Source organism: Notechis scutatus, chromosome 2 (assembly GCF_049901735.1).
Source record: "Notechis scutatus isolate UNSWTSFEM ecotype Mainland chromosome 2, rNotScu1.2, whole genome shotgun sequence".
NCBI classification, from domain to species: Eukaryota; Metazoa; Chordata; class Lepidosauria; order Squamata; family Elapidae; genus Notechis; species Notechis scutatus.
The window spans coordinates 79914930-79938379 of NC_142010.1; the positions used below are offsets into that span (position 1 = coordinate 79914930).

A 23450-nucleotide genomic window follows, 5' to 3' on the forward strand; every position below is an offset into this window, starting at 1 on the left:
GCAGAAGGATGGAAGATTGAATCAACCTTGAGCCTGGTGAGATTTGAACTGCCAAATTGCAGTCAGCAGAAGTAGCCTGCAGTACTGCACTTTAACCACTGCACCACTGCAGCTCTTGCTCTAAAGCAGGGGTGTCAAACTCATGGCCCTCAGGCTAGATTCGTCACATGCTGGCCCAACCCCTGCCTGGTTTAGTGAAAAGGAAAAAAATCCCAATACGTCATGTGATGACACTATGACAATGCGAGTTTGACACCCCTGCTCTATAGTTATTTTTTTTAATAAAAGTTTTTATTGATTTTAACGACAAACAAAAGCACAAAAAACATAAAACATAACATCTCACCCCTGCTCTATAGTTATTATTAACCCTCCCTGATTAATTCTATGACTTTCTACCTTAACCTCAAATTCAACTAGTAACTAGCTACTTATTTTGGGGAAATCTATTGGACCGGAAGGAATATGTTCCTACTTCTGAAAAAAGCTATCCACTGCCATAAGCATAATCTTTGAAAAATCTTTCAGGACCAGCTCCTTGCCAAACCTATGGTCACTAGCCATTGTCATCCCCATCTTCAAAAAGGGAGACCCCAGCCTAGTTGAAAATTACAGACCAATCTCTTTATGCTGCGTCACCTGTAAAGTCATGGAATCAATTATTACCCAATCCATTATCCTCCAAATAGAGACAAACAAACAACTCTCTAATAAACAATTTGGTTTCAGAAAAAAAATTATCCTATAATCTGCAACTCTTACACTGCAAAAACATATGGACTACACAACTTGATCAGGGCAAAGCAATTGACGCTATTTACATAGACTTCTGTAAAGCCTTTGATTCAGTGGTACACAACAAACTACTCCTAAAATTAAAATCTTATGGTATCTCTGGACACCTGCATAATTGGATAGAAGCATTCCTGTCAAACAGGCAACAAATGGTCAAAATTGGGAGCATCCTATCAAATTCTGTACCTGTCAACAGTGGTGTCCCCCAAGGCAGTGTTCTAGGACCAACTCTCTTCATACGCTATATAAATGACCTCTGTGATCATATTAAGAGCAACTGTTTTCTTTTTGCCGATGATGTAAAGCAATTCAACAATACTGACAATACTGCTACCCTTCAAAAAGACCTCGACTATGTGTCAGAATGGTCAAACAAATGGCAACTTCAAATCTCAACAAATAAATGTTCTGTCTTACATATTGGCAAAAAAAATAATAATCAGAAAATAAAATACAAGCTGAATAGTCAAGACCTTGTTGATGACACAAACTTTGTCAAGGACCTTGGAGTACTCATCTCTAATGATCTAAGTGCTAGAGCCCACTGTAACTACATAGCCAAAAAGGCATTAAGAGTTGTTAACCTAATCCTATGTAGCTTTTTTTCTGGTAATATCACACTAATAACTAGAGCATACAAAATATTTGCTAGACCAATACTTGAATACAGCTCATCTGTCTGGAACCCGCATCACTTATCTGATATTAATACAGTTGAGAAAGTCCAGAAATATTTCACAAGTTCTCCACTCCTCTACTCATAGCAGAATACCTTATGCCACCAGTCTTGAAATTCAAGACCTAGACAACCTAGAACTACACTGCCTTCGGTCCAATCTAAGTATAGTGCATAAAATTATATATTGCAATATCCTACCTGTCAATGAATACTTCAGCTTCAGCCATAATAATACAAGAGCACACAATAGATACAAACTCAAGGTTAACCGCACCAAACTTGATTGCAGGAATTACAACTTCAGCAACAGAGCGGTCAATGTCTGGAATACTCTACCTGACTCTGTGGTTTCTTCGCCAAACCCCCAAAACTTTAACCTTAGACTGTCTACTATTGATCTCACCCCTTTCCTAAGAGGTCTGTAGGGGGCGTGCATAAGTGCACCAACCTGCCTACCGTCCCTGTCCTATTGTTTCTTTTTTTTTTTTCTTATTCGTATCCATTTCATGTATTCATAACCATGTTTATACTTATACCTGTTATCTAATAATCACTTGACAAAAACAAACAAACCTGCTACTGGTGAAATGCTTAGAAGATAATAGTGGGCAGAAAGTATCAGAATGAAATTTTACAGAGTTCAAGTGCAAAATTAAGTACAGTTGTAAATTTACAAAACAAAAATAAAATGTAGATTTCTAAATTAGCAATACTAATAGGAAAAAATATGTTGGAATGGTAGTTGATTTCAAAATAAACATTGGTCAGTAGTATAACATTAATGAAAAGAAAGGCAGTTTTTAAGGTACATCAAAAGTATAATTTCTAAATCACAAAAAGAAATTTGTTCAACTCTTTTCTTGCTTACAACTCTAGTCCTTGCTTACAACCTTTCATTTAGTGACTGTTCAAAGTTACAATGGCACTTAAAACATGACTGTTTTTCACATTTATGACCTTTTATCTTGATTGCATGGTAAAAATTTGGACTTGGCAACTGGCTCATATTTATGATGGTTGCAGTATTCTGAGTTCAACCTTTTTCAATCTTCTGACAAGCAAAGTCAATGGAGAAGACAGATTCATTTAACAACCATGTCAGTAACTTAACAACTGCAGTGTGGCAAAAAGGTCATAAAGTGAGGTAAAACTCACTTAACAATTGTTTCATTTAGCAATAGAAATTTTGGGCTCAATTGTGATCATTAATTGAGGAGTGCCTGTGTTATACAACATACAGTAGTAGGGTATTGTTTATTAAGAAAGAATCAGAGGAAAAATGATCAAAATAATAAAGAAACTAAACTGTAAGAAGAGAAAGAAAACTATAATAACAGGCTCACCCAACCTGTGGGCCTTATGTTTCACTTTGGGTAAATTATATCCCCTAAGGGGGATATAGTAGCAAATACCTGAACAGATTATAACTATTCTATAATAGATTATAGAAAAAAGTCAAATGCTGTCATATGTCCAGAATGCAAGGCATAGAATAATGAATTTTAGTTACATAAAGGCTCAGCCTAAATGAATTTTATAAGATTCCTAATAATAGAAGCATTTGGATCATGAAACCAAAAATATCCAATTAGGAGTTGAGCATTCTTCAAGCGAAGACTTGACAACTATACAGGTAATCCTCGACTTATGACCCCAACTGAGTCCAGAATTTCATTGCTAATCAAGAGAGTTTTAAGAGAGTTTTGCCCCATGTTACGACCTTTCTTGCCACAGGTGTTAGGTAAATCACTGCAGTTGTTAAGTTAGTAACATGGTTGTTAAGTGAATCTGGTTTCCCTATTGACTTTGATTTTCTGAAGGTTGTAAAAGGTGATCATGTGACCCGGGACAGTGCTACTATCATAAATATGAACCAGCTGCCAAGCGTCCGAATTTTGATCACATGATCATAAAGATGCTGCAACAGTCATAAAGTTGAAAAATGGTCATGTCACTTTTTCAGTTCCGTTGTAATTTTAAACGGTCATGAAATGATTAGTTGTAAGTCAAGGACTACCTATACATACAGGAGGCTGTCAGAGTATATTCATGAACTGGAATAGAGCTTGGTAACAAGGTCAGCCAATGAATAGGCATAGCAATTAAGTCAGCCAATGAGGACTGATTGGAAACTGAAACTAGAAGTAGCTTAGGAGTGGCTCTATATTAAGCTCTGCAGCTCTGAAGCTATGTTGAGCTCTGAGTCTGTCTAATTGAAATGGAACTGTTTCTCTCCTCTGCTTCCTTGCTGAACTGAAGTGAAACTGGTGTCTGTTTCTGAGCTACTGAAGTTACTTGTAACTGCTTCTGTTTGAGTTTGCTCCATATTGGAGAAATCTACAACTGGTTTGTAAAATTTATTTATTATGTTTATAAAGATGTTAAATGAAGTATCAGCCATCTGTGTTTATTTTTCTGGCACTGAATTAATGCTGCAAAACTCTGAATAGAAGCTTTCGTTTGTACTGGACAAAGGGTTAGACTTGATAAGCTAAATGACACTCTCTATCTTTTAAGATTCTATTACTGTATCCATTTCCCATCAAGAAATGGATTTTAACTTTCCCTGGCAAAAAAAAGCAAACCATTGCACCCCTGGTTATACTATATTTTGCAATTTTATAATCCCCACCTTAGAGACACTAAGGAAATTACAGATAATCATATACTGGCCACATTTTCTTTTAATACTAGATCCATCTGCTTGCTTATTAGAAATAATAATAGATGTTCAGTGGGGCCAATATTTTTTAATTCAAAACATATATTTCTACAGTCAAAAAGCATCTCATTACTTTCCACGTTTCTGTCTTTTGGGTAGTGATGCTTTTAAAAGTGCCAGATGGCAAACAAATTATAAACTCTTCTAAACTGGTTCACTGAATTTAAAAACTACCAATGTTTATTCTTTATCGGGGCATATTAACATAAAGTTTAACAACATCTGCTTTGTATTGAAAAATTTGCAAATCTGTTAGGAATGACGACGGGTCTTCTTTGCAATTGCGCATGAGATTTCTTCAGCTTGATTAGGTAAGTTCATTTAACTTATCAGTTCCAATTTTAAATTTATTACGTTCTTATCAATAATTAATCTAGTGGTTTTTGTTGGTGGGTTACCCAGGTAGCATTTGCATGCTATTGTAGAAAGCAGCAGTGCTCTTTATGTGTCTCCACAGCCCTGCTGAGATGGAGCTGATTTTTCCCAGGTGAACTGTGTTGAGATTTCACTGTCATGCTGAGCACCAAAAGCATAAATGCAGCTGCCATCCTTCCCTCAATATTCTTCCCTTCGCTGTTCTACATTCCGTTCCCAGTATGCCTGGCCTCTCTGGTTGGTCAGTGTCACATTCACAGGGCAATCTCAGAACAGCATTTGAATGTGAGATGCCCTCTGGTGAGCCACATTGGTTTTTTTTCTGCTGGAATGAATGGCAGTTATTTCCCACACGAGAGAATATTTTTGCAACACCACTGAATGAGAGGTAATGTAACCTCTGGATAATAAAAGGAATAAAAATGCTATTTACAAAAAGCTAAGCTTGGATCGCAGAATCCTAAAATATACAAGTACTCCTCGACTTATGGCTGCAATTGAGCCCAAAATTTCTATTGCTAAGCAAGAGTTGTTCTTCTTTTCCCATTTTATGACCTTTCTTGCCACAGTTGTTAAGTGAATCATTGCAGTTGTTAAATTAGTAACATGGTTGTTAAGTGAATCTGGCTTCCTCATTGACCTGGCTTGTCAGAAGGTTGCAAAAAGATGATCACATGACCCAGGGACACTACCACTGTCATAAATACATGCCAGTTGCTAAGCAACTGAATTTTGGTCATATGACCATGGGGATGCTGCAATGGTAATAAATGTGAAAAACTATCATAGGTCTTTTTTTTCTTTTCAGTGCCATTGTAACCTTGAAAGGTCACTAAATGAATGGTTGTAAGTCTAGAACTACCTGCAGTGTGTTTAGACTATTCTAGGGTTCTACAAAAATCAAAATATACAAAGAATAATTAGCTGTTACGTTAAAATAATTCGTTGTGTTTTCTCTTTCCATCTACTCTATAAGAACCCTTGCAAATAAATAGAAAATAAGGAATGCATGTGCTTTCTGTCAACTGAAGTAATTGGAAAACACACATACACATTTTCATGATTAAGTAGACAACATATCTACAGTATTCTGAATTGTAATATTACAGGAGAGAATTGGGCAGAATATGTTACAATTTGGTACTCTCGAGATATGCAGTTTTTAATTCGTAAATAATATATTATAATAGTATGCAACCAAAAACTGGAGTCCAGGTGTCATTTAGATTACCCATAACAATAAGGAAACTTCAATCCAAAAAGAGATCACTCTGGCGGAAAAACAAATCTGGTCACGTTGCCAATTTCAAAAACCGATACAAAAATTTATGCCACCAGATAAAGACCGAATGCACCAATTATCACATTAAACAAGAGGAAAACCTTCTAAGCACCAATTCCACCCGTGCTTTTACAATTTTGTAAACAACAAACTAAAAGACTCAAGGTCCATCCCTCCCTTGATAGGACCTGATGGTAAAGACTGCAACGACGACACCATTAAAGCCAACATCTTTAACACATTCTTCGGCTCAGTATTTGTAAACAGCAATGGATCATGCCCAGTATTTCCTAGCCGTACCACAGATAACAACAATGATCTAATACATATCGATTTCACAGAAGACAATGTTGAAAAATCACTACGCAATCTAAAACCATCTCTATCTATTGGACCGGATGGAATATGTGCCTACTTCTTAAGAAAGCTATCCACTGCCATAGCCAAACCTCTAAGCATAATCTTTGAAAAATCTTTCAGGACCAGCTCCTTGCCTAACCTATGGTCACAAGCCACAGTCATCCCCATCTTCAAAAAGGGAGACCCAAGCCTAGTTGAAAATTACAGGCCAATCTCCTTATGCTGCGTCACCTGTAAAGTCATGGAATCAATTATTAACCAATCCATTATCCTCCACTTAGAGGTCTGTAAAGGACCTTGGAATACTCACCTCTAATGATCTAAGTGCTAGAGCCCACTGCAACTACATAGCCAAAAAGGCATTAAGAGTTGTTAACCTAATCCTACGTAGCTTTTTCTCTGGTAATATCACACTACTAACCAGAGCATACAAAACATTTGCTAGACCAATACTCGAATACAGTTCATCAGTCTGGAACCCTCATTACGTATCTGATATTAGCACAATTGAGAAAGTCCAGAAATATTTCACAAGAAGAGTTCTCCACTCTTCTACTGTTGTAGAATACCTTATGCCACCAGACTTGAAATTCTAGAACTAGAAAACCTTGAATTACGCCGTCTTCGGTCTGACTTAAGCATGGTATATAAAATCATACATTGCAATGTCCTACCTGTCAATGAATACTTCAGCTTCAACCATAACAACACAAGAGCACACAATAGATACAAACTCAAAGTAAACCGCACCAAACTTGATTGCAGGAAATATGACTTCAGCAATAGAGTGGTCAATGTCTGGAATACTCTACCCGACTCTGTAGTCTCTTCCCCAAACCCCAAAAACTTTAACCTTAGACTGTCTACTATTGACCTCACCCCTTTCCTAAGAGGTCTGTAGGGGCGTGCATAAGCGCACCAACGTGCCTACCGTCCCTGTCCTATTGTTTCTCTTATTCTTTTATTTTTCTTATATGTACCCATTTCATGTATTCACAACTATGTATACACTTATACTTATTATCTTGTAGACAATTGGCAAATAAATAAATAAATAAATAAATAAATAACAATTCTAGAAGCCAGTTAAAATTGTTATTACCTTCTTATAAATTTGTGTGGGTTTTTTTTGTATGAGCGGAGTACACCACTTTCCTCTGGTTCTTTACACAATCTGCATTGTGAAACATTGGATGATTTTTCAGTTCTGGCCTTTTTTGCATTAGTTTGAATAGCTTACTCTTGCATAACCAAAATCAAACATTTTTTTTATTATTATTCCAATTATAAGTCATTGCCACTTTTGCCTTTATCCACTTTCCCCTTGCCCTTTTGTAAAACTAACTATGTAATGCTTTTCCTTGACAGCATTCTGTTTGTATTTTTATTGTTTCATTTCAATAATCATAGTTTTGTTTTCTGTACATTAGTAAAGTCCAATATTTAACTTGCACCACTCTGTTCTTAGCTATCCTTTACATAATCATTCAATGCATGCTTTTCTACTTCATCAATTTCTTTGATCTGAAGCAAACTTCTGCCTTCATTTCTGAAGGGCTGGTATCAATACCACTGTACTTGGTATCAATACCAAGTACAGTTTACTTGTTTTTTTGGTTCAAAGTGTGCAATTTTTTGTGCAGTATCACATGTACAGCCCAGATGTTGTTGGCTTTGATGGTGCTTCTACCTTTCAATTTTGTCATTAGCACTCCTCACTCCTTTGATGTATTCTTTATTAATCACATTTTTAAACTATCGACACTTGGATTCTCCAACTAGAAAATGTCCAGATGTTTGTAGGCTTTATCCTGATGACTTTTGATGGGCTGCCATTTCAATTTCTTATTGTTCATGATTTTACTCAAATGCATTGTCACGTATATGTATATGTGATGACTATTATTTTTATGTATGTATATACTACAGTTATTATCTATTAGGCAAACATACCTAACATTCCTTTATTCTCCTATTTTTCCCACAACAACAACAACCCTGTGAGGTCAGTTGGCTGAGAGGGGGCCAAAATCACCCAGCTGGTTTTAATGCCTAGGATAGAAGTATAACTCACCATCTCCTGTAGTAGACCAAACTGACTTTATTAGTATTATTATTTCATTTAAAATAGCCATTCAGTATAGCCTCTTAATTTGCACAACTGATCTCAAAAAATCTGTAATAAACAATAAAAATTAACCATTAACTCAAGGGTAGGAGACAATTTCCCCCCCGCCCTGGAATAGAATGAAGTTAATACCTCCTTAAAATCTGTACTAAGGGAAGAAAATTAACAAAGTGACAAGTAGTAAGTATAAACATATTTTCTTTACTGTATTTATCTGAAATTAAGACTAATTTCCCTGACATAATTATCTTTCATATGAAAAGTTCAACTTGGATTCAGTGAGTATATTGAACTAACAAAGATGAATTTTAACCTCTGCTTACTTCTGCAGGGCATGGGCTAATCTTAACAACAGGACTGTCTTTCCTTTTCCATGAATTATGGCACTTTAATAACATCTCATCTACTTTATTAAAAGACAAGGTTCATCAGACAATCCCAAATTCTGCATGTAACCTTTTGTGATGTACTGCTGGAGGTTGTACAGAACAGATTAAATTGGTCTTTTTACATCATAATTTCCTTTCATACAAGAGAAATCCAGAGTGCCTTATATTTCCTGTGTCATGCAAAATATTCATATTCTTACAGAGAAAATGTAAAAACTTCAGATTTAATGAAGAAATATAACAAAACAAGGAGCATAGGGAGATTGCTTTTCCCATGTTCCCTATTACTAATTATTAGAAAGTATCTTTATTCACAGCAGAAAAACCCATTGGTAATTACTTCAGACAAGTACAAAAATTAAAACCAAGGCCATGTTCAATTCTACAAATGTCATGTTCAGGAACAAAATACCATACAATGTTTTGGTTCATCAACTTCCAAATTTTTTCCTTTCTTCTCCCTCCTAAATGCGTTTGTAAATCTATAAAACTAAGAGAGGAAGAACAATACCTTTTCATTCTTCTTTCTTTCACCTCTCTCCTTGTTTGTTTATTCCAAGCCTTAGGTCTAGGACAGAAGTGTCAAACTGCCTGCCCATGGGCTGGATGCATCACCTGCAGGCCACGTCTATCCCAGCTCCGCAAAGGTAAAAAATGTTGCAATACATGATGTGATGCCATGTGATGCAATCAAGTTTGACATCCACGTCTAGAGGACAAAACCTCCTAACATGAAAGCTGAGATTTAAAAAGGTGGATTTTACTAGTCGTTGCCAACTACAGTGGCAGTGCTCATCTCCATTTCAAGGCCATTGAGCTAGTGCTGTCCAAAGACATTTCTGCAGTCATATGGACAGCATGATGTCATGGATCACTGCTACCTTCCCACCTATGTAATTCATATTTATCTACTCGCATCTACTCGAGTCTGTAATTTACTTCTTTAGAGCAGCCTTATTCCATGTAAATTCCTAACATACACCGTTAGGCTGAGAGTTTTATACTGAAATTATTTTCCTAACAGTAAGAGTGAAAAAAAAGATAACTTCATGCTGCACTGTATCAATAACCCCATCATTTTTCTAGTTACAAAATGAGTATACTGACTTAAGTCAATTATCTTATGATAACTTCCCAGATAACTCTGAGATTCCTTTTATGTACAGTCTAATCAATAATTTTAAACAAGTCACTTTTTATATACCAGTACGTATTCAATATATGTGCTGAGTGACTTCTGAAGACCTACACACACAAACACACACACACGGAATGCAGGCTGATTATAAGAGCAGAGTGATTAGCATCGTGAAATTAAGGCAATTCTAACATGAAAAACAGAGAAAGAGAATTGGCATCATTAGAATGCAAATAGCACATTAGCAACCCCACAAATGCAAGTAATAAAAATAAGCAGCTAACACAAAATTAGAGTCAATAGTTCCCCTTAATAATAATAAAAAAAATCACAGTTACATAAAGAATTGAATCAATTGTTAATACATTCTTTCAGGATGAAAAGTTTGAGATTAAGTACTGAACAGAAAATTGTTAATTGCAATGATATCTAACTCTGCACCTGAACATGATATTGCGTCCTAACTATTATGTATTAAAAATACCAAATCCCCTCTGCCAAATTACAAATTATAGCCAGCATATAAATTGTGGGGATGGGAATGATTGTGAAGTACTGAAAAGATGGCTTGAAACTGTACACAAAAAAAATTGTTTTGAGCTTCTAATATGAACAGAGATATATTTAATTATATTCCAGTACAAAATCTGAATCTGATATTGCTGACTGTGTGAAATAGGAGTTTAGATCTATCAAAGACAGACATTTTTCAGAGAACACAGGAGCCTAGCATTTTTTTCTTACTCTTTTTGTTAGTGTATGGCTTGCTTAGGTATAGGGTCCACGTATTGGGCTTGCCAAGTTCTTATACTGAAGCTCGTCAAAGCATAATATGACAATGGATTTTTGATTTTCAGTCAGTTTGTTCTAAAGCCTGATGTTGAGTCGGGCTGAAAAGGAGTGACTATGCCTCACCTTCTCAATTGTATCTATGGAAAGCTACAGTATCTATGGAAAACTACAACCTAGGTCTCCTTCATCCTAGCCCAGAGCATTAATTACACCACCATCCTGGCTCTCAAACCTAGCATTTTTTTAAAATAACAAGCATAAGTAATAAATACATTAAAATAAAACAAAAAGAAACAAACAAAAAACTCAAAGACCAGACTCGATGGACCACTGGTTTTTTTTTCTGACACCAATTTTCTACATTTTTATGTTTCAGTGGAAGAAAATACAACTTTCAGTATGATGTGTGCCATAAATTTAAATCAGACTTGCAGGTTTTCTAATTGATGTAGTCTCTCTCGACTTTTTAATGAATAAGCAAAAAGTATTAAACCTGTAGGACAGGGGTTCCCAACCTGGGGTGCTCGCACCCCCTGGGGGTGCGAGACGATTATCCAGGGGGTGCGAGAAAAGTCCAGCTAAATAATAGGATATTGGCTATATGTTGGCATTTTTATTTATTATGCAATGGATTAACTTTGTTTTCATTTTAGAGTTAAGTATCGTTATTTAGTGGCCGTCACATACATAGCTGAAAAGATTCAATCCTACCATATATTTAACACGTTCAGTAGTTCCTAAAATCTAAATTTCAGGGGGTGCGAGGTTCGAGTAAAATTTCTTTAGGGGTGCGGGGCGAAAAAAAGGTTGGGAACCACTGCTGTAGGATCATGTACATAACTAAAACAAAGCTGATAACATGCCTGGTTATAATTACTATGATTTTGAAATAATTCTGCTGATCATTCTGTCCAAGAATATATCACTTCTTCTGGGAAGACAGATGTATTTAGATGAACTGCATAACTTTTCACAGAAGTACAGCATCCAATTTCTTTTTTCTCCCATCATCCTTAAGATTTCAGGATCAGATTTGTCAAATCAGTTCCTTGATTGAAGCAATTAATAACCAGCACTTACATTACTGTGAGAAATAGTCTCTGCATGTTCACTTACGGAAAAAAAAATCCTTTAGCAATAGATTTGGCACGAACAAATAAACAAAAGAGAGTTTAAAAGAGTTCAAAATGATTTGAACAAGCTTCTATAGTTTCTATGGAAATATCAGTTGTTACCAAAGAGACCATACAAAGTTATAGCTGTGAGCACTATATTAGCCAGAGCAATATTGCAGGACTTGTGAAACTACTTTCCTGTAAAAATTATGGATCCTATGTTTTAAGGACTACCAGTTCTGAATTGAAGCTGTAACTGTAGTGAACAATTATTAAGGCCAATAGAATATGTATTATCATGTTAACCTATGCACCTTTTTTCTATTTTATTTCTTTTTGCCAAAAGATTTCCTAGAGCTAAGTTGTATTTCTCATTAGCGTTTTCAGCATTTGACTGTCAATATAACTGTCAATAATATAACTCACTGTTTTATATTACTGTACAAGAGACAAACTATTCTAGCACATTGTTGTTTAGGTCCACTGAGAGGTGTACCATCCTGGGAGATTCTCAAACTCACAATGAAACAAAAAAACACATTTATCAATATTACCTTTCATTGCTGCCATTATTGACCTTTGGTATTTAGCCTGAGAAATGAAGATTAATCCTAATTCCATCACATCTATATAGTGCTGGAGTAAACTATTTCAGTTCTAAATTTGGACATCTGCAGCCATACAGCACATTTTTATCACATTAAACTTAGAGAATAGTACTAGTATGTCCTAATATAGGCTTGTTCTTTCTTCAAAGAAACTGGAGCTGAATGTTAAAGGGTCAAATCATATTTATTTATTTATTTCAGGAAGATCATTTCCAGGTCCTGAATAATGAATTCTATGTTATATTTCAAAACAGTATATTAAAATGCATGTTGACGATAAAATTTAAAAACATAAAAAGAGTAACTCTTGTTATATGAAAAATGTCTAAAACATCTAAATTAACAGATTAAAAAATTAATATGCTAAGTATTTCTCAGATAGGAAAAAATAGCTTAATGTACACAACATGAAACAATTTCAGTCCAATATTTCTTTTACCTTGATCAAAAGGCTTGTTTGGATTCCAGTTTCTGAAATAATCATCCTAAATGAAAAAAGATGGACATAATTAAATTATATTTTAAGCACTCTTTCAGTCATATGCATGATCTAATGTGTATATATACAAACATATCTTCCTGGCAAAAAACTATACCAGATTTTATCACCCTTCTAATGAGCAGCACCTGAATGAAGTTATTTTACATTATTCCATTACAAACTTTAAATGATTTAAAGTCATGTATTGAGTTATGAACAATGGTACTATCCTATGAAGGGATGAATCTGGTTTCATTTGAACCAATATAGGCATTAGCAATTTCCATTACGGGTATTATTAACTTTTTATGATTCTTGGTTATTACTATATTTATCAGATGTGATAATGTTTGATTTTCTCTGCCATAATTATTTGGGGAAATAGGAATCGATGTATGCCATCTTACATTTCTTAAGACTAGAAGACAATTAAAAGGAGAAAATGGCTGCCAACACTACAATAGGTACATTGGATATAAAATTAGATAACATGAGCTAATTTTGGAACAACAGGGTTTTTAACCTTGCTGTTTGTTTCATTAAATTTAATTTTTGTAATTCCTAAATAAGATTTTATTCATTCTTGTTTCTGCTTTTCATGCGAATCCTTCCTTTCCCTTGAATCCATCTTGGTTATTTTCTTACTTTCATTTTTCCTTCCTAGCCTGGAGCATTCCTTCTGTTTTTTGTCGAGTCTACTTTAAAAACTGTATGGGAAGCCTGTACTTGTATAACAGTGCATTTATGTCTATGCATTTCTGTCTATGGGAGAAAGAATGCTTGTTTTATATAGGTCAATTCACTTTATAAAAAGTTCACCTTATTTTATTAGCAATGAATTTTAATTAAATGTATTAATCAATTTCATTATTTTTAAATTTTTGTTCTTGGTTTTTGCCTTGCCATTATTCAGGGGTAGAGTGTTAGATATATGATCTAGATATGCATACACACAAACATTTATTGTGGAAAATTTTCCAAGTCAGTCTTAAGTCGAAGTTAAAGTTGGAAGTTCTATATAGAAAACTGCAGAACTTGAGTATTGCCCAGAAAACATTTTCATCCCTAGGAATGAAGAAATATAGTATGCATTAACTAATGTATTTGGCAACTTAAATATTAGAGAAGAAATACAGAATCTACTATGATAGATAGGTGTGAAATAGTTTTAATTGACTAGGGGCAATTACAGTGAAGAATATGCAGCTCATGCAAGTAGTTTACTTACACTGAGCGGAAAAGCTACCGAGCCTTGAATTCATCTTGCCATTTTCTAATTAAAGGACAAAATGAAAGAATGATCTTAAGAAGGTTAGTCCTCATAAAGTTTTACAATGCAAGATAATAAATTACTTGCATGAACATATCAAAAATATTCTCAAGAATAACTCTAATAAGTTTTAATTTCTCCTCCATGAATTAAAAGTATACATATTTGTTACATCTTTTATTGTGTAAACTACCCATTTCTTAAATCATCTAAATTGAGAATTGTAAAGGAATCAAAAAGCTTTTTTTTATGGTTTCGGAGCATATGGATGCTTATACACTTTAGAAACACAGAAACAATGAATATTTCACCAGCCAAAGAACTGTACTTTTGTTTCTGAAGAAATACTCATGCATAATAACTATAACATAAAGATCATTTCAGAAAAGTATCACTTCATGTCATATTTGAAAAGAACGTCATAACACAGAAATAATTGGCACAGGAATATCCATTATTGAAATATTTATTTTCCAAAACACAAATATTATATGTACTGACAATGAGAGAAATTATAGATGAGAATAAAATCATAGTAATAGGAAACATAGAAAATACAATAAAGTATCTCAGTTAAAATCATATCAAATATATAGCATTTAACTATTGTTATATTATACAGTATTATATATTCCTCCAAAATGATTTAGTACAGCATCATTTATAAGCTCAGTTCTCAGTATGATCAGTGAATTGATTATATATGTATTTGAATACTATTATGATAGAAAATGCTTATTCACAGATGGGCTGTGTCCAAATGTTTCAGATTAGGAAGACATGAATGCTACAAATGAATTCCTTCTTTCCATCACAATCTCCTATCTATGAAAATGGAACTTGAATGAACCTTGTTCAACTGAATATTCCTATACTAAACATGACTAAATTAATATAGCTAAATCAGCATCCAAAATTACAGTGGAGAATTCTATAAAGATTCAGTTGTAAAGATGTTTACTTAAATTGTGAACTCAATCATCTTTGCAAATCAAATTGGAAGTTTGATTCAAAACACTGAATCTGATTATTTGATTGATTTTTTTACAATTCCAAAATATATTTGTTTTTGAAGTTAGATGGGCTGTGAACCAATGTAATAATAAATTGTAACAATAATAAAAATGGTTTATTCTACCTTGAATTATTAGTCCACACCCAATTATGATTTTTTAAAATCAGAACACTTCTTCAGACTGAAACCATGAAAATCTCACAACTACTTAACTACTTATTTCAATCAAATCATAGCTGATGACACATCCTTAACTTAAATGTATCTCAGACAAGCATGTTTCTGGATGTGAGAAACTTGCCTTGCAAAAAAGAAATAAGCATAGATAACTAATGCATAACAAGTGTCACTGAGAAAGGTCAAAGGACTGCTGGTAAAGATAACAAGATTGCTCATTAAATCACTTGGCATTATATGTCCAGCTACTGGTTTGAATTTCCTGAAAATTTACCTAGGCTAAATTCTGGCATTTTTCTGAACCATGCAATGCCCAAAGGTTCACAAAAACTCTGACCTCTCTCTAAAATAAAGTTAGCATCATCTAGCAACATGAACTTTACATCTAGAATGCAGAGTTTAATAACACACACACACACACACACACACACACACACAATTTAAAGTAATCCAAAGCATATAGACATGCTACAGTTTCTAAAAGTATGAATTAAATGTAGCAGATCTTAATTAGATGAGATTTTTCAGGGCACTTGAGCTTGGTTGCTGAGTTACTGAATGTTGGGTTGAGCTACTGTATTAAACATGATTGACATAATAAGTGATACATGATTAATTACATGCAATCTCATTTATTTCTATGGAAGCATTGAAAACATTAATTTGTCTTTTAAAAATATATAGTAAGTATATATCTTTATCAAAAACAAGAATGCAAATTTAACTAAATAACAGTTTAATATCACATATGCCCTGATCATTTCATAAAAGATGCAGACAGGTGGGAGATAACAAATTAAATATTTTAGGACACCAAAAAGTCAAATAGAATGTAAAATTCAATACAATGTAGGTACATTAAAAAACTTCATTATTTATATAAATAAATAATGAAGAAAACATACCTCAACCTCCTGATCACGTAAGCATAATAAATAAGAAAAAACAAAAGAATATATATATAAGAAAACATACCTCAACCTCCTGATCACGTAAGCATAATAAATAAGAAAAAACAAAAGAATTATATAAAACTTTTTGTCTAGTAATAATACATAAGCAGATATATTCCATGCAATGGATAATTTAAAATCTGAAGATGTAAATGTGTTTAGACATGCAATGTGTTTAGATATTCTTCAATAAACCTGCTACACCAATTGAAAATATATGCTAGCTTCCAAATTCATGGCAAATATTGCATCAGGCGCAAGAAATCTGGAGTCAAGTTTAGGTCCAAAATAAGTAGAAGTTTATTCTATTCTACCTCTATATAAAATTCTGAATCAAGGCAAATTGGCAGTAGATAAGAATCAATGGAATTCCAGGAGGGTTGGAATTAGATCTTCTGTGGGTGCGAAGAGATTTCAAACTGTTTACATGCTTGGTCCCTCCCTTGGACTCAACCTGGTCATATCCTAATTCTTGTAAATTCTGCTGCAAGCCAGAACACTGTAGAAAACTGCAAAGTAGGAACCAAGGGTAAGACCTCTTCTCCCCAGGCATCATTGATTGAAATTGACCCCAAAGGAGGTGGCAAAACAACACAACATAATGCACCCACCTGCAAATTGGCTAATGGTATCAAAAGCTGCAGAGAGGTGAAGTAGGGCAAGAATAGATACAACCCTCCCCCGCCCCATTCAACTAGTTCATTATTCTTGAATGTGGATTGCTGTTTTTGTTATCAACCTGACCTTGCTAGACAGCCTGAAATAATCACTCTATGCATTTGTACAGAGTCCATTATGGAATAAAGGAAAGCCAATGAATTTTCCACTGCCATCTTTTCTGGATTACAGTAAAGAAAATGCATTGGTCCCTATGGAATTTCTTCTTCAGGGCACATATTCCTTTTAGTCACCTATAGTAGGGCTGATTTAGGGAGCCAAAACAACCTTTTGACTTCTGCTAAACTGGAAGAGACTATACTAACATCATTAGGAAGACATAAATAGCCTCTCCGTTTCTCAGTAGAGGGATCCAGAGTTGTCCAAAAGCATTTCCATGGTCATGTGACCAGCATGAACAGCACGCTGTTATCTTCCAACTGAATTTTACCTATTTATGTACTCATATTTGCATATTTTCAGACTGCTAAGTAGGCAGGAGCTGGGGCAGAAACACTCTGCCTTCCAGAAATATCTTACCCCCATTCCCATGCTTAACTTAGGGGAAAAGGGGAAAAAAGGACTGCTCCTAAGGTCAGTGAAATGATCTTGCACCGCTGGAGACTGCAACTGTAGAACTAGGGCCAGATTAAAACTTTTACATTAAGAGGAAAAGAGCAGGAAATAAATAAAAAGTAATAAATAGAAGATTAAAAATCAAAAATACCCCGCCTGCCGTTTTCATTATTTCAGAGGAACTCTGGTCATTTTCACCACCATCATAATAAGACAAAATCAACTGATAAAAATCAATACTCCCGTAAGTAAATAATAAGGTTTCCTGGAACTGAAAGCACATATGTTTAAGTTAACAATTCAACAGTGTTCTTAATAGAGTCTTTCCTCTCCTACATTTCAAATTAAGCTCTTTAAGATCTATCCACTAGGTTAATGATAGGTAGATAGGTAGGCAGGCAGACAGACAGATAGACAAACACCAATACATGATATAATGACATGATACAGTTGACCATACTTTTCCAGTTTAGCTGTACTGTATGTTTAAAAAAAAACTATTTACTAAAAAATGCCCCTAACTTTGGTCTCATTTGGTGGTGGGTGGGACATAATATTCAAACAGTGCCTTGAGTCAATTTGGAATATATGTTTACCTTTTATCTTGTTTTATACAAATGAATCAATTCATTAATAATTTATGGGATAGGATGAATTTCAGGAGCATGTCTATTATGAACATCAATGACTGTGAAAAGAAGCTGTGTGCTTGATACTGCATAAGCTTATACTAGGAGTGTGACTGGATTTTGCTAAACTTTGAATTATGAATCAAAGTGACTAATCTGGGTTGAAATAAACATTATGCAAGGTGAAGCCAAGTCTCCATAAAACAACCAAACCTGAAGTGGCAAATTTTGTATGTAATTTTGCTTTTGCGTCTCTTTAAAATGCTAGGAGGGAGAGAGAAAATATGGAGAAAAGTAACTGACAGATTGGCCTTTTAATCTTATCTTTTTCTCAGTACCCATTCTGGAACTGTAATCTCTTGTCCATTATTTTATTGGCCCTGTGTTGATAGTACTGTAAAGTATTCTGTAATTAATATACTATATCACCTTAATGAGTGACTCAACTGTCTGTATGTTTATCATCTTTGTTTCTGGTAAATTAAGTGATACTTGGACATCCTCTCTGAGGATCTGGAGGCTCTGAGGCTCTGGATAAGGAACAGGTTTCAGCTGAACCCTGGAAAAACTCAGTGGCTTTGGGTTTGGGGTTGTTTTGGTTGTGGGACTATATCATCTCTGATGCTAAAATTCTTATGAGTAATTCCTTACTAAAGGGTTGGAATCTCTCCATAATCTGCAATCTTTTAGAGTTTAACTTTATCCAGGTCTAATCCTACCTGGGGTTTTCAATCAAGTTGCTTGGGAGGAGGATGCTAAATGCAAATATTAAAATGAACATAGATTAATGGTTATTACAATGCTTGGATTCCTTCACATAATTTACCCACTTCTGATAATCCTGTTTGCCAATCTCTGGCTTCTGATTAAGGAATCTGTCAACTTCTAAAGTGATAGTTGGAAACAATGGGAAGCTAAGGCAGTTTATCTAATTTGACCATGAAGGGAATTAATACATCATTTATTTTGTCTTTATAAATGCCAATCATTAAATCAGTTTTTGTATAACCCGTCTCAACTCATCTTTCTTAAAGCTGATACATGAGTTACCCTCATAGTTATCCTTGCAGGAGGAGGAATCATGTGTTTGAATATTATAAAATATTAAAATGATATTTAAGGCAGTTGTCCTGCAAATAATATCAGAATATAAAGGAGCTTAATCACAATTTTCTGAATTATTTTTCTAAATGTTTATAATTTCATTCTCTCAGAGATCCATGGAATAAGATTCCTTAAGTTTAAGTTTTTTAAAAAATTGGGTTTTAAAAAATTGGGAGGAAATCAACCAACAGTTGATTAGGCTATAGATTTCTCCAGGATGATCTATCCCTAAAATGTTGTCCTGGCTTCCAAAGTTCTATTCTATTTTATTGCTACTGAAATAGAATCAAACCACTGTGCCACTCATCTTCCTCTTCTCTTTCCTTTCAGCATATAAAGTAGTTGTCTTCTGGTTGTAAATGTGTTAGACGGAGCCTCATCTGGATTCTGTCTTCCTGGCATGAGTGAAGACTAAGTCACACTGGAAGAGGAAGGCAACTTTCAGCTGTTTATTTCTGCAGAAATAGAAAGCTTCATGCTTGGGTAAAAGATAAAGATTTTCCCTGTCCAGTTGTGTCTGACTCTAGGAGATGGTGCTCATCTCAGTTTCTTAGCCAATGGAGCTAGCGTGTCCAAAGATGTTTCTGTGGCTGTGTGGCCAGCATGACTATACACTGAAGTGCACAGAATACAGTTACCTATTTATCTACTTGCATTTGTATGCTGTTGAACTGTTAAGTTGGCAGGAGCTGAGGCAGGAAAGGGAGCTCACCCAGCCACATGAAACTTGTGTCTTGAACTAGTACATGATAGCAAACCTTCCTAATCCTATCGTTGTCAGGAGTTTCCTGCTACATGTCTGTAGTTTGTCAGTTTTGCAAGGATGCTGGCAGAGAGAGGGAGAACTTAAACAATCTGATGGGTAATTTAATCAGTACTAACATTTGACTTGTTTCTACATAATTTTTCTGGATGATATGATGTTGAAAATGTTATTCAAGAACTTTTCTTATAGAAAGTATCACTTTTACAATTGCTTCTTCTAGGATTTTAAGGGGACCTATATGAAGGATGCCATTTTATATTTTCTATTCAACATTTTATAGTCTTAAGCTGTCATCAAGATATCAAATGAACCTGTACAGCTCTTAAGAACCTGTTCCTCATTGTTTTCATAGGCCTTTGGCTGGTAAAAAAAAAATCATATTTGCTTGCAAATGACTCTTTCTGTTCTGACCCAAGCCTTGTTCAAATTAAACAAACACAAACTGTGTATAAAAGCAAACCTTTTTTAATGCGGCACTGGGAATTCAGTGTATTCCCAGCCAAAAGACATTTAAACCTAATTGTCTGATATCAAAAGCATACCCTTTCAAGGTTGCAAAAGGCTGCCAAGAACAGAAGACTAATTACTGATTAAATATCCACTGACAGAAGTTTCAAAAACTGGAGTAAGTAGGGCTTCAATGAGGACTCACTTCTTTGCTTCCTGCAAATAACATATCCCCGAGGGCTTTTTAGCCATCACCTTCCAGCCTTACTCCCGAGTCGCCCTTACTGCTTCAGCTGCTCTTTCCTTCTGGCAGCCCTATGCGTATGCGCACTGGGCACAGACTCCCCAGGGTCCTCTGCATCACTGTTGCCAGACTCCACAAGCTCTGAAGGCAGCACCCCACTCTCCAATAGTCCTGGCTCCATCTCTGCATCACATGCAGGCACCTTGTCCGAATGCCGGCGAACCACAACACTTTCCAATGATTTGCATAGGCCTATTGATAATTTCAGCTTTCTTTTAAGATAATGTAAGAAATATTTTTTCTTTTGTTGCTGTTTCTAGAAATGTAACCAAAAATATAATACATAGCTAATATTTCCCAGCTACATCCTTAGCAGCATCAAATAAAATCTCATTAAATGATACTGAGCAGACTTCACAAGATTGAACAGACCATGACTTGAACACTGTCTCATAGCTGTTTATTGCTCCCTGTAGTACTATTAGGATCAAAAATTTTGTATCTTTTCTTATGTCATACTGACATGAGAGTCCTATGGGACTGAGATAGATTATAAGTGCTGTCAATTAATTAATTAATAACTAATGTAAAATATGAGATACCACCATATTACATTGGAGCCCCAAAGAGAGTTTGGTGTCACATAGTTTGATAGTATAAGCACTGAACTTCTTCATGTCAGTGCAAAGAAGAAAAGGTTTGACAAGCAATCAAGCAATTGTGGAATTTTAAAAAGTCAGACATAAGAATTAATAGAAAAGGAGAATTGGAGAAAATATGTTTAGCTTAGAGGTTAGAAAGAATCTGATTAATCATGGAATGAAACAAAATGGGGAAAGACATAGAATAAGCAGGAAATCAAATTGTTGAGTCAAAAAAAACCAGAAAGAAAGAAAGTTAAAGAGGAAATAATATTAATTGCTTAAAGCCTCAATTAGATAAGGAACTAATAGAATCTGTTGTAATTATATGTGCAAGTAGTATATTTTGGGTGGAATATATTATCATTACCTCAGATAATTATCATCTCTTTATATTTGATGTAGAGTGCTGGTAGCTGAAAATTTCATACTGGAATTCTGAATAGTAAGTAGATATCTCACTATCTTGCTATCACAGGAAGAAGGGAGTCCTACATGAAAGGAAAGAACTATCTAAACAGATCTAGATGTGAATAAAAATATGTGGTTCCTGGAAGTAAAGCTAAAAGATAATGCAAGTACAGTCAGTTATGAGACGGAAACGTTTTCCAGAAAAACGTGGGATTTAATTCTTGAGTAGCTAAACATCCATGGATGGAACTGAGGGAGTTTCTTGAAGCTAAATGAAGTTAAGCACTCAGGGTTGTTTCATTATGAGATGTGCAGCAAATAAATTTAATAAGTAAGTAAGAAGGTAAATAAGTAAGTAAGTGAGTGAGTAGATAGATGATAGATAATCATTCTCCTAGCATTTTCCCAGCAGATGCAGGGTCCGTTTTTCAAGTCAACAAACGCTATCTTGTATGATTAAAACACAGTTATCTGAATCCAACTGGACATTTTTAATGCCCACATTTATTGTATCCTGCCATCTTTGTTCTGGCCTTCCACATGGGTGCTTTGCCATCTGTGTTAAAGTGGAAAGCGATGTAGGGAATGGTGTGGCATGTTGCTCATAGAATATGGCCATATCACTGTAGATTTTGTTCCCGCATTTTCTCTGATATTGGTGCGGTGCACATTTTCTTCCAAACTGTGTCTTTGCTTGACATGGTCAGGGAGGGAAATGTCTAATGACCAATGAAGCACATTCATATAAATAACTGAAACATTCTTCCATCTACTGCATGTCTCTAACACTGTCTGGAAGCAATTCTTCAGAGTTTTATAAGATCCTATCTGAAGATGACAAGAATAAGATTTGGATTCAGCTCCATTGAAAAATATTTGACTTATTACTTAGTTATGACCACCTCTTAAGTAATCTATTTTTTTTTAAATTACCAAGATAGATCTAAGCTGTCATAATTGGCAAAGTACTGTCAGAAAACTCCACTGCCAACAGTACAGTTTTTGAAATTAAATTTGCTGGTGCAAAATGCAGCCATGTAGGCAATTATGTATGTTTTTACAACAGCACATATTACACCTCTGTGAAATGGGTGGTCAAATAAATTTGATGAATGAATGAATGAATAAATAATTCATAGGAAGGATTAGCTTTCCACTTTCATTTCCTATACCTTGTAATATTGAAGTTTAATCCAATATCAGAGCAATATAAGAGCAGCAACTGTTGTTTGTAATATTTGCTAATACTGATCCAGACCATAATATAACATTCCCCCAAGGCTAAATGCCTAGTGAAATAAATTGTAATGTCAGCAAATTATACATTTTTTAATGCAAATATAGATTTCCCAGTTGCAACTACAGACCTGCTTTAGTTTAAAAGCATAGTTTTTCAACCTTCTATGAACAATGCAATCTTTTTAGCAATCTTTTTTTATTTGGTTTCTTGGGAAATGTGGAATATTCATTCAATTAGTCTGGCTTCCACAATGAATGGATAGTAGGTAGCAAGGGAATATTCCTTTCTTTCTTTTTTTCTGATGGCAGAAGGAACCCTTGAAGACATCATGACATATTTCCCAAGATGGATAGAATTCAGGAGATATTACTTTTGCACATGACAAGACAAATAGGTAGAATACAAAAAAAAGGAATATTTTAAATATCAGCAGGGTTGGAGTGGCAGGTAGACTTA

The 23450-nt window shown here is 34.7% G+C and overlaps 1 protein-coding gene across 2 annotated transcripts in view; it reads right to left on the bottom strand.

The window, feature by feature from the left end:
• SPOCK1 (SPARC (osteonectin), cwcv and kazal like domains proteoglycan 1) overlaps positions 1–23450 on the bottom strand; it is a 528048-nt gene that overhangs the window by 360122 nt on the left and 144476 nt on the right. For both annotated transcript variants that reach the window (XM_087955273.1, XM_087955274.1), the window contains exon 3: positions 12823–12868. In XM_087955273.1, coding sequence (XP_087811399.1) covers positions 12823–12868 — 46 coding nt within the window. The remainder of the gene's footprint in view (positions 1–12822; positions 12869–23450) is intronic.